Source organism: Phocoena phocoena, chromosome 4, assembly GCF_963924675.1.
Source record: "Phocoena phocoena chromosome 4, mPhoPho1.1, whole genome shotgun sequence".
Classification (NCBI taxonomy): Eukaryota; Metazoa; Chordata; class Mammalia; order Artiodactyla; family Phocoenidae; genus Phocoena; species Phocoena phocoena.
This window is the reverse complement of record NC_089222.1, coordinates 19662544-19680286: the sequence shown is the minus strand read 5'-3', so window position 1 is coordinate 19680286 and position 17743 is coordinate 19662544. Positions and strand designations below refer to the sequence as shown.

Here is a 17743-nt window from a genome sequence, read left to right as displayed (position 1 = left end):
TTGAATATCGAGGGATTTTTGTTGAACATTTATAGAACATTGGGCATGAACATTTTACTAATTTTTGAACTTCAGGACCACAGAATTTCCATCTGAAAGGAGTCATTTCTTCAAGTCTTATGTTCTTTAGTGATAAAAGTTAACATTTCTCTACCCTTTTATTATTTATAATAAATAATCATTTTTATAATAAAAATTGCCTGTTATTATTAACAGCAAAGAGACCAGATTCATGATATTCCACATAATTTAGTATATGTTTTTAATTTATTAGACTAGAATAAATTTTTCCACATCTGCATATATTAATTATATAGCACTCTGTCAGTTATACAACACATTTCCAGATGAACATTAAAATGTCCATTTACCTATTAATAACTGAACATTAACAATAATCAGGTATTCACTTAATGGGAGAGTCTAGTATTTCCTGGTAATCCTGCCTTCTTAAATTCCTCCAGTAAAGTTTATAGCCAGCAAGGACAAAAACACTAATCATAATGATTACCCCTCCAAAGACATCATAGACACTAGGAAATATATGTAACACTAGAAGCTGCAACACCATGGCTACCACAATCTCCAGATGTTGCACGGTGCTGACCAAAGCTGGATGGAATTTGTCCAAGGCATAATAAACTCCTAAGAAGGCTGCAGTAGAACAAATGCATATAGCAATGAGATAACTCCAGGTTTCTCCATCTAATGGGATGATGGGTTCTTGAAGAACGAACATAGTAGATACTCCCCAGACTGTCCCAGTCCAACCAAAGGTAAACAGTGCAGTCCACATGCTGATCTTCTCCTTAATGGATCTGTATACTATCATGGAAAGAGCAGTGGTCAGTCCAGCCATCACAGTCATAGTGTACCCAAAGGCTTCTTTCCAGGCATTTAACAAAGAATTATCTTCATCAACAATGTTGGGGATCATGACAAGACAAACACCTAAGATGCTGCAAACAACTGTAGCCGTGTCAACATAAGCCATTTTCTCATCTACAAGTAAAAAAGCCAAAATGGCACTGAAGACTGTGGTTGTGGCTCTCCACATAGTGGTCCCATTGCTGGGAGGAACTATTGAAAATGATGTATAAGCACAGGTGATAGAGATGACATTGCATACACCATAAAAGAAGAGTCGCAATCTGTATCCACTGGGTCCAAAGGGGGCTTCCTGGTAGTAACACACAACTAACACAGATAAGACCTGCAAAACAGAACGGATAAAAATCAGTTCTAGAGATGGAACTTTGGAACGATCAGAAACAAGCCTAGTGATAAGAGCTACACATCCATGAGCCAAAGCAGATCCAAACAGCACTATCCACATTTTTCTGGATTGAAAAATATTTTTTTCTGCAAAGCTTTGGAATTGTCCAATCTCATTGGTCATTGGGTCTTCTGTTGGTGGATGTTGAGTATCCATGGTTCCAAAGAAAGTTCTTCCTTTTCTTTTCATTTCACTCAGCAGGCCTTTCTTTGGATTTTCTTCCATAAAATTTCCATAGTCTTCATTGATTTCTTCATATCCATCATCCCCAGGCTGAGGATAATGAGAAGTATATTTCACCATCACCGTGTTTGGGTGTATTTTCACCCGTTTTTTAACTGGATATTTTTTGGAGGGAGAAGTATCCATTTCTTCAGGCAATCAATTCTATTTAAGAGGGAAAAAAAAGACAAATGTACATATTCATCACTTGAAATATAGTTTTAATCTCTATTATAATCATATGTACCAATTCAATAACAGATAGTAGAGGTTGTAACAGGAGTTTTTTTAAAAAAAGTAATAGGAAGAGATGATCTGGCAATATGCCTTATCAGATGTATGAAGCCCAATGAAATTGTCTACCCTTTTTTCACTCTCATCTTAAGTCTGCCCCTATGTCTCATTCTGATTTTTCTTTGTCTCATTAAGCTGTATTTTCTTTACATCACAAACAACTGATATTTTTCCATTTGTTCATTCCTCCCTCTCTACGCATCCAATAAGATAAACACAGAAAAATAAACGACAACATAGATCAAACCTTTCCTTCTCATTGTGTCCATTTGTCTGTATTATAAATTATAATGATTAAGTCCAAATTCTTTTGTATAATCACTTCTGTATGATACCCAAACTAGTCTTATATTACAAATTATAGTGATTTTTTTTAATGTTTATTCTGGCTTCCCATACATTTTCAGATATATGGGATGCACTGAAATTAGAAAATAAATAAAATGGATTTCGTGACATTCATGCATTTTTGCTATATACAGCTTTTCTGATGAGCAACTGGGCAATATGTTTAAGATTTTAACTAAAACTACCCTTTAATTCAGCAATATCACATCTAAGATTTTACCCTAAAGAGATGATCACAAGATGCATTTTACCTTATGTTTTTTTTTAAAAAAAGGAAAAAATAAGGGTACATATTTATATTTGTTTATATAATATAAAAAGTATAACAAGTGAATTATGGAAAGAGACAAAGGAAGCTAATAATCATTGGAGTGGGACAGGAAACAAGAATAGAAGGAAACATTTTTACTGTATACTTTTTACTATATTTTTTGAATCATGATAATTGTTTAAAATTAAATTACAAACTAAAAAGAAAAGTTCATCTGTTATTGAGAAAAAGAGAGCATACAAAAAGGTGGGGAAAATGTATGAATAGGAGAGTTCATTGTAGCTTACCAGAATGACCCTCGATACTATGCTATGCAGCCATTAAAAATGACAATGCGGATCTTTACTGACATAGAAGGATGTCCATGACATATAAAGGATTTGCCATAGTGCTGGCATATAGTAAACTCTCAATGAATATTAATAAATTCAGCTTCCTTTCACCTATAATTAACTCTTTTGAAACACTGGGTGTCTTCTACAATGTTATTCTTTCTTTGAGACCTGTATTTGTTCACTTAGTTCTCTTTAGTTCTTTCCCCTCTCCCCAAGAACAATTTCCTATTTCCTTCCCAATGACTTCACCCCTCCCCTCTAAAACATAAAAAATTTTAAAAAGGAAACCTTTTTATTTTTTGTCTTCATGACATATTCCCTGTTGCTTGCCGAAAACTCACCAGTTCTAGGATCTTAAACCATGGTCCAGAAATCAAATCCTATTTTGTTCTTTAACACCATCTGGGTAAACCAACTGTTCCTATTTACTCCTTTCTCTTCTAAATGACACCACCTTCAGTTGGAAGAGTCATTTTAAAAAACACCACCTGTGCCTCCAAGCCCTTCAGTTCCTAGCATGGACCCCCCCCCCCCACTTGCAGTCCTTCATGCATATTGCTATCAGGCTAATCTGGATGTTCTCTTTTTTCAACTTTTATTAGGATATTTCCACTTCAAATTATGACTTTAGCTTCAATAATCACAAACTGAATTAACAGTCTTGGTCTCCCAAATAGATTTTCCTTCCCTAAATTCCTCACTTATGTTTGAAATACCACCATCTTTCTAGTTCCCCAAGCTAGAAACCAAGGAATACTCAATTATCCTTTCTGCCATCACACTCCATTTGGTCATCAATCTTATTGTTTTTGTCTTTGAAATATTTCTCAGATTTTTCCTTTCTCCTCCAATTCCATTTTACCTTTGTGATTCTGGATCAGGTTTTTATGAATTCCCATCTAGAATATTGCAACAGCATCCTGACTAGCCCTCTTGGATCCCAGTCCTTCTCCCCTAAAATCCAACTATACTATACCACTGTCACATTAATGCCTTTAACAGATTCAAAACAAAACAAAAAACTTCCCTCAAGCTTTCCATTCAAGAACCTACAAGCTTTCCTACCAACTACGTCATTGGTCTCAACTCCTCTGCCTAACTCTCAAGACCCTGCCTAGTCTAGCCCCTATCAATACTTAGCTCCTTAACAAACATACTTTGCTCTGATCAGTCCAGTGTTCTCCCTGTCCTGACTCCCCACATGTGCATGTTTCTCTAAGCTTTTATTCTCACTAGCTTCCCCTCTGCTCCCACTTTCTAAATACTGCTCATCTTTTAAGGAGGCCCAGTCCAAATCTTGCCTTTTAGAAACAAGCCTTCCCTGACCACTGTAGCCACTTATTTTTTTCTTCTTTGTTTAACATCTGCAGTAGTTCTTCTAATTTTTGTAATCTCATCATTTTGTTATTTAGTTGTCTCCATCAGTGGAATTTTGTCTCCAGTCATTGTACCCAAATTTGCTGTTAAATCTCTTTTCCTTGCTAGTCAGCAAATATCTTAATGATACCTCAGTTAGATCCCATAACTTCCCACTTGCTTAAAATTGTTAAAGTTGTGTCTTATATCCTTTCAAAGCTTTCCCCTTCCCACTGCAGGCCAGATTTGTAGCCCCAGGGGAACAAATAGGGGAAGGACATATTCTGTTGGTTTACTCCTTCTCCCTTTCCCTCCTTTTGGAGTCCTTGGGAGGGCAGTATGGTCTGGGACACCTCCTCCATCTCTCTAGGCTCCAGCTCCCCTGGTGTATTGGCATAGGGAGGAAGGAAAAGGAAAGGACACATATCTCATACACTGGCTGCTGTTGTGTGATGGCTTTTTGATATATAAACTTGGCTAGGCTGAACTACATTCTCTAGTTATTTAATCAAACACTAATATAAGTGCTGCTATGAAGGTTTTTGCAGATGTGATAGAAGTCCCTAATCAGTTGACTTTAAGTTAATAAAAGAAAGACTATCCTGGGTGGGCCTGACCTAATCAAGTAAGCCCTTCCAAAAACGGATTAGGCTTTCCATGATTTCACAGATTCCAAACAATTCATGCCATTGGGGTTCTAGCCTGCTCATGACCTTCCTTTCCTTACTACCTGTGGACAAGAAGCTTTGGCCTTTGCTCATGGGTTCCAACACGCTCCTGATCTTTTCTTTCTGACTGCCTGCCCTACAGACTACAAACTTCCTTATCCAGCCACCACAGTTACATTAGCCAATTCCTTGTAATAAATCTCCTATTGGTTCTGTGTCTCAGGTTGAACCCTGACTCTAATACATGGTGAAATTCTCTCTTTGATTATTGTCTTTGTTTCTGTGCTAACTCTGATAGGCCATTGATACTCTGTAGGTTGCAGGCATCCAAATGCAGGCTATCTTACGTAAGTTCTGTAGAGCCTCCCCAGTGCACAAATTCCTGATGTGGGGGAGTCTCCTGCCCTGGGGATATGGCCCACAGGTTTTTTGTTTTTTTTTTTTTTTTTTTTTTTTTTTTGGCTGTGTTGGGTCTTTGTTTCTGTGCGAGGGCTTTCTCTAGTTGTGGCAAGCAGGGGCCACTCTTCATCGCGGTGCATGGGCCTCTCACTGTCGCGGCGGCCTCTCTTGTTGTGGAGCACAAGCTCCAGACGCGCAGGCTCAGTAGTTGTGGCTCACGGGCCTAGTTGCTCCACAGCATGTGGGATCTTCCCAGACCAGGGCTCGAACCCGTGTCCCTTGCATTGGCAGGCAGATTCTCAACCACTGTGCCACCAGGGAAGCCCAGCCCACAGGTTTTTGCTGTTTGGGTCCTCTTGCCGGGTGGGCAGTTCTCTTGGTTAGGCACCAAAAGTATTCACTTGACATAGGAAAGTCACATATCCTTACTACTCCAGTGAGTATATAGGCCACTCACCACTGCCCCCTTCTCTTTCCTCGAGCAAGCAAAGAGCAAATTAAAATGTGCTTTCTAAGCAGACTTCCAATTGGAGAACGAGAAAGCACACCCAATCATTGTAAATAATGATCTGGTAACTTTCACCCTCAGTTGGCTCTAAGGAGGAACATCCCTCTCCCCTCCCCATTAGGAAAAAGCACAACATTCTTCTTAGACCAAGGACCCACAATAGATAATATGATCCCTTTGACAGACTGCATTTTCCAAAGGGAGTCACTAGTCTAGTATCTCCCATACTACATGTCTGGTTTTGTAAAATGTGAGTTTGACATTATTAAATAGAGAGGTAGGGTCTATATTCCCTCCCATTAAAATTAGCCCTGCTTTTGTGACTGTTTCAATGAATAGAGTATGGTAAAAGTGACCTATTATGACTTCTGAGGCTAGGACATAAAAGGAAATATAGCTATTCCTTCCTAGCTGCAATACTTGTGCTTGGAGCTCTGAGCCACCAAGTAAGCAGTCTGACTGCTCTGAAGGCACCATGCTGTAAGGAAGCTCAAACTAGCCCATGTAGAGAAACCACATGGAGAGGTCCTGAGGCCACCTGAAGAGAGAGAAATTCCTGGTAAGCCCCCAGCTGCTCCAGCCCCCTGCTGTTCGAACTCCAGCCACCCATCTGTCTTCAAGTATATAAGAGACCCTGAGTCAGGATTGCCCTGCCAAGTCCTTTCCAAATTCCTGATCTATAGAAACCATGACAGATAATAAAATGATTGTTGTCGTTTTAAGCCACTAAGCTTTGGAGTGATTTGTTACCTGCAATAGATAACTGGAACACCCTATTTCCCTCCCTAGTATTTTAAGGAATCGGAAGGAGGAGTGGTCTTAGTGACAGTTAAAGTAAAAGGCCTCTTATATTTGGACCAAAATGATTGGCTTTTGAAACTGGGATATTTTGTCCCCCATTGTGAGATCCTGGATTCTAATTCTGAGGTAAGAGGAAACTTTTTTTTTTCATTAAAGTATAGTTGATTTAGAATGTTCTGTTAGTTTCTGGTGTACAGCAAAGTGGTTCTGTTATATGTATGTGTGTACATATACATACACACACATATATATAACTGAATCACTTTGATTGTTATATATACGTGTGTGTGGTGGCGTGTATACATATATATATACATAAAATGAAGAGGAAAGTTTTAGTCAACATCCTGTTAGGTATAAATTAATGTATTTAATCCTAGTCCAACTGTATACTTTAAACTGTTATTTGAACTGTGTCATCTTTGTTCATTTCTCTCAGTGGATTAGTCTATAACAGATATATTCCAGGTATTTCTCAACACCATTAATATTATATTGTATAATATAATATTATATTATATATTATATATAATTATATATTATATTATATATATTATATTATAATATTATATTATATATAATAATAAATTATTATAATATTATATTATATATTATATATAATTATATATTATATTATATATTATATATAATCCCTGCTAGGGATTCCCTGGCGGTGCAGTGGTTGAGTCTGCCTGCCCATGCAGGGGACACAGGTTCAAGCCCTGGTCCGGGAAGATCCCACATGCCATGGGGCAACTAAGCCCATATGCCACAAGTGCTGAGCCTGTGCTCTAGAGCCTGCAGGCTGCAACTACTGAGCCTGAAGGCTGCAACTACTGAGCCCACGTGCCACATCTTTTGAAGCCCGCGCACCTAGAGCCCGTGCTCGGCAACAAGAGAGGCCACTGCAATGAGGAGCCCGCACACTGCAACGAAGAGTAGTCCCCGCTCACTGCAACTAGAGAAAGCCCACACGCAACAACAAAGACCCAACACAGCCAAAAATAAAAAAAAATAAATATATATTTTAAAATATTATATTGTATCCCACTGATGCAAAAGCCATCTTATACTAAAGGGAGACATAAAGATTTTTTTTTTTTTGGCCACACCATGTGGCATGTGGGATCTTCCCGTGCCCCCTGCATTGGGAGCGTGGAGTCTTAACCACTGGCCCCCAGGGAAGTCCCAGGATCTTATTCATTCTCCCTAGTTTCATTTAATTTCAGCCTTTGAAATATAATTTTTGAAGAGAATCTGGAATCCTGACTAGTAATTACATTTTTGCACATTTAAGTCTTTCAACCTGTGAACATTTCAATAAATACTAACTGAGGTACCATGTGCCCAGCACCATTCTAGGCTCTATAAATATGAAGATAAATAAAACAGCCATGGCCCCAACACTCATAGAGCTTATAGACTAGTGGAAGAGACAACAAGTAATTCAAATTTAATATTTTAGTAAGTTAATAATGCAAGTAACTACATGAAGTACAAGAAACTGTTGGAGCACATACAAAGGGCATGTAACCCAAATATGGGGGATCTTTGCAGGTTTCCAGGTGGAAAGGATGCCTGAATTGGGACTCTAAACATATGTAACATATAGACAAGTAAAGAGGAGGAGAAAAACAAAACTTTTTTCCAGAGATTAAAAATTTGAGTCAGAAATGTTGGTTTTGAGTTCTAGCTCTGCCACCAACTAGAGCAATAACTATGTCTATTTTAAGAGAAAGTTTTAGATGATAATTGTTGGGGTCTTTTAACTCACCTCTCAGTTTGTCTGTTTAATGATTTCACACTTCTAGTGTTTTGATATCTCTCCCATGTGAGACCACCATGCAATTCAGTGATCACAAATTTCTACCACCTGCTCAAAATTGTTCTGACCAATATGCCAACTCAGTTCCTCCTCCTTCCTTACAGAGAGGAAGAATCTGAACTAATTTCATGGCTCCAGTTCCTCTGACATTTATGTGGGGCTGGCCCCTCCCAGGCAGAGGTGTCCATTTCAGCTGCATAGAGCAACTCAGCTGAGAAGAGGGAATGTCAAACAATAGGACCAGAAGACTAGCCTATCCAGCTACAAATGTATCAACCTGAAATGTTGGACAAATGGACTAAAAGGATACATAGTTTGGTGTCTGCTTGAACAATGGGCGCAATTCAGTATTGCAAGCCTGAAAAAGCAGTATTTGTATCTAAAAGAGGTACTGTTTCCTAAGCTACATCCCACAGCCTAAGGCCCAAGATCACCTCTCTCCTAAGGCTGAGAAAACGAACAGTGCCATCCCTACTGTCTTGGTGGGAATCCTTAGAAAATCTCCTTATGGTGCCTACAGCAAATGCCACTTGGTAATCAGAGCTTCTTTCTTTAGTTACCAGACTGATCCCTAAAATGGTAAACAGTCTTAGATATAAAGCTGGCTAGTACAACTTGATTATAATACAGTGGTTTAAATGTGGGCATTGACGTGGTATTTGACACTCATGAATCAGACTGGCTTTGAACTAAATATTTATCACAAACTGATAAGTTACTACATTATACCTGAGCAGCCCAGTCCTGAGATACCTTATTCCCCCAGTGTGCTTGGACAGTCTTGCCCCTGAATGAAAATGAAAAGACCACACCTAACTGGTCACCTGAAAGGGAAGACCCAACAACCACCTTTCCAGGATATCGTGAGACATCAGGACATGCATAGGATCTGTGCTGTTAAACATATCTCCTGAGAACTATTGAGAGAAGCCATTCATCCCTCCAAACTGATGAAAAGGGGCCCATATTCTGAGGCCTCAAGGCTGTGAGCATGAGTCTACCAATCCTTATGATGAACCCAGCTTAGCATAACCTTTAACACCCCTCTTTGAATAGGGATTCACTCTCCCCACTGCAACTCATGAGGATCAGGAGAACTAGAGGCAGCATTTAAGTCTGCTTGTACTTTATTAATACTCTTTGGGACTGTATCTTTGTGTAAAGGCCCACTGCTTTAGAGAGGAAAGAACCTCCTTCTAAGCTCCAACCTCTGGAACTAGAAAATCAGTTCTTAAATAAACTAATAAAGTAGAACTTGAAAGACAAGAATAATGATAATAAGTGAGAAATAACAGAATAGAAGATAAAGAGCATGCCTTTCTTAAATCAGTCACATTCAGAAAGTGAGGGATTTATCATGAAGAAGTAGATGTTTGCCCTTCTTAGAAGGTTGATAATATTCACATTGTGTGTTAAGTGGCAAATGATCAAAATGAAATAAGTCAAATCATGAAACGGGACAGTTTTATGAAGATGTAAAAGAGGGGCTGCAAGAAAAGTTAATTGTATAATATTTCAAATACTCAAATTAAAAAGGAACTACCATAAGCAAATTCAACCAAAGGGGGAAAAAAGAGGAGACATACCATCTAGTAGTCTTCTATGGTAAACCAACTGAATCTCTATAAAAATATAAAAGGAAATTTCAGAGCAACCAGGACAGAATCATTCTTACTCAGATGTATTACTTAGGATAGATATACCATATATAATGGCAGAAATTGCAATTAGAATAGCATTCATATTGCATCAGATTATTGCCTGACAAACAACAGTCCATCTACGTCTCTCTTAGAAAAGCAAAAAATAAGGCACATTATCAATTTCTCCTTTGTAACACTTAGATTAAAGCATCCTTGCAATAGCTCTCAGAAAAAGACTAAGAAGACAAGATCTTGATTTAGCCAGAGATCATGAAAACATTTTCAGCTCTAATGGAAACAATCAGAATTAGCATAAAAGCAAGAATGGGAAAACAAACAATAAAGAAAGGCACAACTGATGGCTCTAAAATCCAGTGAAAACAGAAGGAAATATGGAAGAAGTCAATAATAACAATACTATCAATAGCCAGATGTATTGATATTTACATTTGTACAGACAACGTGCTAAATTCTAAACATGCGTTAACTCAGCTTTGAGAAGAAGTGAAATCTTAGGAGGTTTTGGAGTGGGAGAGCATCGTGGAAGGGTGGAAAACAAAATATTTGGAGAAAACTAATGGCCTACCTCACTTTGAACTGCAATAACTTAAAAGGAAGTAAAGGTAAGTACTCACTTTAGGAAACTAACTCGGTACATATTATTGAACACTGTATGTGAAGGGCACCAGGTAGGCCACGAGGAGCAGGTCAGTAGGTCTTATTGTTGAAGACAATTTGTCCCAAAGTTTTGTCTAGAACTCTGTCACCTAGTGCCCCAAATTAGTCTCTCCTCCCTGCTCTTCTCTCTCTTTCCTCTCCCCAATCCCCTCCCTCTTTCTCCATTTTACCTTCTCAACGTTACTCCTGTCTCCCACAGACACAGCCCTGTCTGATATCCTAGCCCAGAAGTAACTGCCACTTATTCATGCAAATGATTTCAGGGAAAATGATATTTATTTTATTCCCTTAAAGGACAAAGTATTATCACTGTCAGAGTCACATTCCACTTTCATAGCAGAATAAACTATTTTCATTTTCCTGAAATCATAATTTCTCTGGCAGGAAGCAAGAGTGATGATGACAAAACATCTGTGCAGAAAGTAGGAGAAAAGCCTCAATCATGTGAGCACCCCTGCCACTAGAACTCCACCCTAAGAACTAGCCTCCTGTCATCCAAACCAAAATGTATACATGTCACTCCTCTGGGCCTTTTACCAGTGTCATCTGGTACTTAGCCCCTGCCTCCTTTTGTCATTTTTTAAAAATTTATTTTATTTAATTTTTTTTTTGGCTGTGTTGGGTCTTCGTTTGCTATGCATTGGCTTTCTCCAGTTGAGGCGAGTGGGAGTTACTCTTCCGCGCGGTGCCCAAGCTTCTCGCTGCAGTGGCTTCTCTTGTTGTGGAGCATGGGCTCTAGGCACGCAGGCTTCAGTAGTTGTGGCATGCGGGCTCAGTAGTTGTAGCTCACAGGCTCTAGAGTGCAGGCTCAGTAGTTGTGGCACACGGGCTTAGTTGCTCCACGGCATATGGGATCTTCCCAGACCAGGGCTTGAACCTGTGTCCCCTGCATTGGCAGGCAGATTCTTAATCACTGCACCACCAGGGAAGCCCTCCTTCTGTCATTTTATTCTCCTTGTGTATGACATTGTTAAGTTTTAAAAAGCAATGGTTCCTCAGTTTTAAAAAGCAATGGTTCCTCAGTATGTGTTTTTAGAAAGAGGGACAACCTAGTGCCCCAACCGATGAGTGGATAAAGAAAATATGGTATATCCATACAATTGAATATTACTCATCCATAAGAAGGAATGAAGTTCCAGTACACGCTACAACATGGATGAACCTTGAAGACATTATGCTAACTGAAATAAGCCAGACACAAAAGGACAAATACTGTATGATTCCACTTATATGTGGCATTTAGAATAGGCAAATTCATAAAAAGAGAAAATAGATTAGAGATTACCAGGGGCTGGGAGAAAAGGGAATGGGGAGTTACAGCTACAAGGTTTCTGTCTGGGGTAATGAAGAAGTTTTGGAAATAGATAGTGGTGATGGTTGCACAATATTGTGAATGTAATTAATGCGATTGAATTGAACATTTAAAAAATTTGTTAAGGGACTTCCCTTGTCTCCAGTGGTAAAGAATCACGTTCCAATGTAGGGGACGCAGATTCGATCCCTGGTCGGGGAACTAAGATCCCACATGCTGCGGGGCAGCTAAGCCCGAGCGCCGCAAACTACAATGCCCATGCTCTCTGGAGCCCGCACGCCACAACTACAGAGCCCATGCACTCTGAAGCCCGCATGCCACAGCTAGAGAGAGAAAATCCACATGTCACAACTAGAGAGAAGCCCTCGCACCGCAAGGAAAGATCCCACGTGCTACAACTAAGACTTGACGCAGCCAAAAATAAAAATAAATATTTTTAAAATGTGTTAAAATGGCAAGTTTTGTATTATTTATATTTTACCACAATTTTATTTAAATAGGAAAAAAAAAGAAAAGAGGGGCTTCTCTGGTGGTGCAGTGGTTGAGAGTCCGCCTGCAGATGCAGGGGACACGTGTTCGTGCCCCGGTCCGGGAAGATCCCACATGCTGCCGAGCGGCTGGGCCCGTGAGCCATGGCCTCTGAGCCTGCGCGTCTGGAGCCTGTGCTCTGCAACGGGAGAGGCCACAACAGTGAGAGGCCCGCATATCGCCAAAAAAGAAAAGAAAAGAAAAGAAAAGAAAAGAAACGGGGAAAATGTAGTGCTTCCTCCAGTGTGGGGCAGGGGAGAAAGGAAGGCATTGGTATTTTCAAAAACCTCCCCAATAATCCTAATGTATAATTTTCTTGTGGGAGAACCACTCAACTAGATTATCTAAGGACCTTCTGGCTTTAAGATTTAATGAATCTGTATAGGTATACATATAGCTGATTCACTTCATTGTACAGCAGAAACTAACACAACATTGTAAAGCAATTATACTCCAATTAAAAAAAAAAGATTTAATGACTCTGTGGCTGCTACATGATTAAGGAAGACAGAGAGTGGCACAGGGATGGAAATTTAAAAACAAGGGGGGGCGGGTGGATACTGAAGCCAGACTGTCTGGATTTGAATCTTAGCTACAGAACTTATTAAATATGTGACCTTGGGCAACTTACTGAACATCTTTACCTATTTCCTCTTCTGTAAAATTTCGATATTAATAGGGTAGAATAAAAATATTAAATCAGTTAATACATACAAAACACTAAGTATCTTGCACTTAGCAAGTGTTCAATAACTTTTAAATCTTTTTTCACATGATTCTGTCTGCCTGGAATGACGTGGGCCTCCCCCTTTCTGCCCTTGTCTACCTGTACAGCTCACATTTGTGCTTCAGTGATTTGCTCAAGTGTTACTTCCTCCTTTGCAAAGCCTTCCCTGTTCTCTCCAATTTTTGTGCCCCATTGCCCCTGCATTCATTTGTTTATATCCTGTCTTTCTCACCAGACCATACACTTCGTGATAGCAGACTTTCTCACCATTATATCCTCAGCCCCAACACAGTGTCTGGCACATACTGGCACTCGATAAATGTTTGTTGGATGGAATGGAATGGATTTGAAAACCAAGAAGAGGAAGACATGGAAAAGAATGGGGAATGATGTTGACTACTGACATCTCTATAGGATCTTATAGGCCCACATACCCACTTCTGGTGTCTTAGCATCACTGCTCAATCAATGGTAGGCAGCTGAAAACCTGCAGTTTCCTGTGATCATCAAACTGCAGAACTGTTCAGAAGAACTCTCCCTGTCCTCTGCCTTTACCCTCTTTACTAGTCAGAGTTCTCCAGAGAAACAAAATTAATAGGATGTGTATATATACACCTATATAGAAAGAATAATTTTAAGGAATTGGCTCACGCAATTATGCAGGCTGGCAAGTCTAAAAGCTTCAGAGTATGCCAGCAGGCTGTAGACCCAGGGAACAGTTGCAGTTCAAGCCCAAAGGCAGTCTGCTGGCAGAATTCCTTTCTCCTTGGAGGATGTCAGGTTTTTTTCTTCAGACCTTCAACTGATTAGATGAGGCCCACCCTCCATTATGGAGAGCAATCTGCTTTACTCAAATCCACTGATTTAAATGTAAATCTCATCCAAAAACACCGTCACAGAAACATGAGCATAATCTTTGACCAGCCAGGCTGACACATAAAATTAACCATCACAGCCTCATCCTTTGCTTGTCCTCCATAAGCACAGAAGTTTTGGCTATTCCAAACTGCAGGAAATTCTCTATGTCATGCTCTTTCATGGCTCTGGGTTTTTACATAAGCTGTTCCTTCTTTATGGAATACTCTTTTCCTGCTTTTTCACCTGGTAAATTACTGCTCATTTTTCAAGGCCCAGATTAAATGTTACCATCTCTGGAAAACTTCCCTAGGCCCATTTCCCACCCCAGCCTGAGTTAGATGCCCACCTCAGTTCTTTAATCATAGAATTTATTGAATGCATTGAATTACAACTGTGTTTTTGTCTTTCTCTTATGCTAGATCTGTGAGGGTTTTTACCCCACAGGTATTAAAATTAGATATTATTAATTTTTATATTTGCAGCATCTAGCTCAATGCTTGGCATGAGATAGGTGCTTAATAACTGTTTGTTGAATGAATGGACTACTTTTTAATGAAGCAAATTTTGTTAAGAACAAAATATAAGTAATATAAATAAATGGATTTAAATGGCTAGTAACCCAAATAGGGAGCCTTATCCATTAAAATACTTTAAAGTCCTTAATAACATTTCAAGAATAATAAAACATTAGGGTGAGCAGTTTAGCTATTAAGAGAATGTGTGTGTTTAGCTTCTCTGCCTCTGGCTCTATTTATGCTGCTAGGTCTCCCATATTTTCTTTAATATTAAATTCCTCAGGCATAACTGGAGCTGTTCTTTAAATAAAGTTTATCCACTTTTCTTAATTAAACTATTATCAACCAGTTAAGAAGGGTGTGGAGATACATGTCTTTCAGCATCACCAGGCTGAACTTCAGTTGCTATTTCCCTGCTTCCCAGAGCATGTCTCATAGCTTGGCCCAGTCAAGTGAGTTCCACCAACAAGACCACAGCAGTTCCTCATCAGGATTCCCTGGGCTTGCTCAGGACAAGCTTGACTGAGAAGCTATTTACCACCATCAGCCCTTTAGAAAAAAACACATTTTGTTTATTCCTATTACAAAAGCAATATATGTTTATTGTAGAAAATTGAGAAATGTGAGAAAGCAAAGAAAATAAAAACAACTCATAATCCTACCACCCAGAGATAACTACTGACCCTTCCAGGTCTTTTTCTATTTGTGAACATTGTTTTCCCCAAACATGGTATCAACCACTATATCCTATTTTATAACTTCCCCTTTACTTATCAGTGCATTGTACACATTTTTCCATGTCATTAAATATTCTACAACATCATTTTTAATGGCTAGTTAATATGGATCCAATATTGGGTTCTGAACACAACAGGTCAATCATTAACTTCAGCTTTCTGAGAGTTTAAAGGTAAATGGGATGACCAGCTGCCACCGATCCTTTACACAGGGGTAGATCCATAACCATCACAGGAAAAGTCACATATGTGAAAAGGTACAGATAACAATGTTGACGTTTTCCCTGAATGTAAATGAGGAAACAGTTTTTGATGGCCAGGGGAAGATTGTGAAAGAATAAATAAGAGATAAGTAAAGAGGATTCATGTTTCCTCTTTGCTCTCTGTTCAGACGTCATCTACAGAGAGAAACTAGCTGAGACCAATAGTGAGATAAAGTGTGTCTTCATTCATTTTTTTGTGTTTATTTAGGATCAATACACTGTTTGGTTTTGAAAGGATTTGAGGCAAACATTCAACTAGAGTTAAAGGAAAAATGAAACCACAGGAAATATCAAGCACAGATGCCTCGAAGTACCTGGGAAGTAATCTTTTGGATTGTTTCATCCTGAATATGGCTCTAGATTCTCTAATTATAAGAATAGCTATGATTATTTAGCCTCTATTCTGTGACAGGCATATATTAAGAACTTTATTTTATCATTTAAAGGTCAAAACAACTCTATGAAGTAGGTATTATAATCTCCATTTTAGATATGAGGAAATAGGTTCTGAGAGGTTGGGTAACTTGCCAGTTAGTGGGTGACATAACTAATTAATGGTAGAGACAAGATTCAGGTCCAGGTCTGCCTTCCCAAGCCCTTTCCTCCATACTATTCTGCAAAGTAACCATCCATGGTAGGCAGAATAATGCCCCCCAAGCCCCACCAAGATGTCCACATCCTAATTCCCAGAACTTTACCTTATATGACAAAGGGGAATTAAGATTGCAGATGGAGTTAAGGCTGTTAATCAACTGACCTTAAAATAGGGAGACCATCCTGGATTATCTGGTTGGGCCCAATGTAATCACAAGGACCCTTAAAAGTGGAAAACAGAGACAGAGAAGATGTGACAACAGAAGCAAAGTCAGAGTGATGCAATGTGAGGACTCAGCCTGCTGTTGCTGGCTTTGAAGATAGAAGGGAACCATGAGTCAAGGGATGTGGGCAGCCTCTAGACGCTGGAAAAGGCAAGGAAGTGGATCCTTCCCTAGAATGTCCAGAAAGGAATACACCCTGCCAACACCTTGGTTTTAGCTCACTGATAACCCGAACTGGACCTCTGACTTACAGAACTGCAAGATAATAAATTCATGTTGTTTTAAGCCACCAAGTTTGTGGTAATTTGTTACAGCAGCAAACAGAAAACTCAGACACCATCATTTTGTGAATCTCTAAAGATCAGATTTGTATTCTTAGAGAAAAGATCCAAACACTTAGTACTGGTGTGGAAAAGAACTGCCTGCATGTAATCCATGATTTTCCCCAGAAAAGAACTGTTGATCTTCTTAAGATGTAGAAAAGTGTTGGATGAGACTACAAAGTTCTGGGTCAAGTGACATGGACAAGATTATTTTAGCCTGACATAGAAAATATTTGCTGGCTGCTTACCCCTGTGATACTGTTTGAGACATCTGCTTTTAACAACCACATCCTCATGGATCACCTAGAAATAAAGTGAATTATAAAACACCTCTCAAGGGCTGAGTAAACTGCCCTGTTGGATGTAGTCATTAAATACTGAATCAGAACTCTGGTTGGATACCACCAGATAGGACTTTGGATTAATAACCAATGCTGGGGGACTTCCCTGGTAGCACAGTGATTAAGAACCCACCTGCCAACGCAGGGGACATGGGTTCAATCCCTGGTCTGGGAAGATCCCAAATGCCGAGGGACAACTAAGCCCACGTGTCAAAACTACTGAGCCTGCGCTCTAGAGCCTGCGAGCCACAACTACTGAGCCCGTGTGCCACAACTACTGAATCCCACATACCTAGAGCCCGTGCTCCGCAACAAAAGAAGCCCGCGCACTGCAATGAAGAGTAGCCCCCACTCGCCGCGACTAGCGAAAACCCATGCACAGCAACGAAGACCCAACACAGCCAAAAATTAAATAAATAAATAAATTTATATATATGAAAAAATAACCAATGCTGGACAACAGGTCTAACCAATTCTTGAGGCAGCAGATTTGAGCTTGAATTCTACCTCTATCACTTTCTGCCTGTGCATGTATCGTGTAACCTTTCTAAACTTCAGTTTCTTCATTTGTAAGATGGGCTGATATTACTAACTTGGAAAGGTTATTACTAAGGATTTAATGAAAAGATGGATCAAAAGCATCTAGAATCATACCTGGCACATAGCAGGTGCTCAATAACTATTAGCTTGCTTCCTT

At 39.4% G+C, this 17743-nt stretch overlaps 1 protein-coding gene across 1 annotated transcript in view; it reads right to left on the bottom strand.

Annotated features, from left to right (window-relative positions):
* Positions 1–229: 229 nt before the first annotated feature.
* The window catches only part of SLC35G2 (solute carrier family 35 member G2), a 32550-nt gene continuing 15036 nt past the window's right edge, over positions 230–17743 (bottom strand). The window contains exon 2 of the mRNA XM_065876769.1: positions 230–1663. Coding sequence (XP_065732841.1) covers positions 407–1645 — 1239 coding nt within the window. The 5' untranslated portion in view covers positions 1646–1663 and the 3' untranslated portion in view covers positions 230–406. The remainder of the gene's footprint in view (positions 1664–17743) is intronic.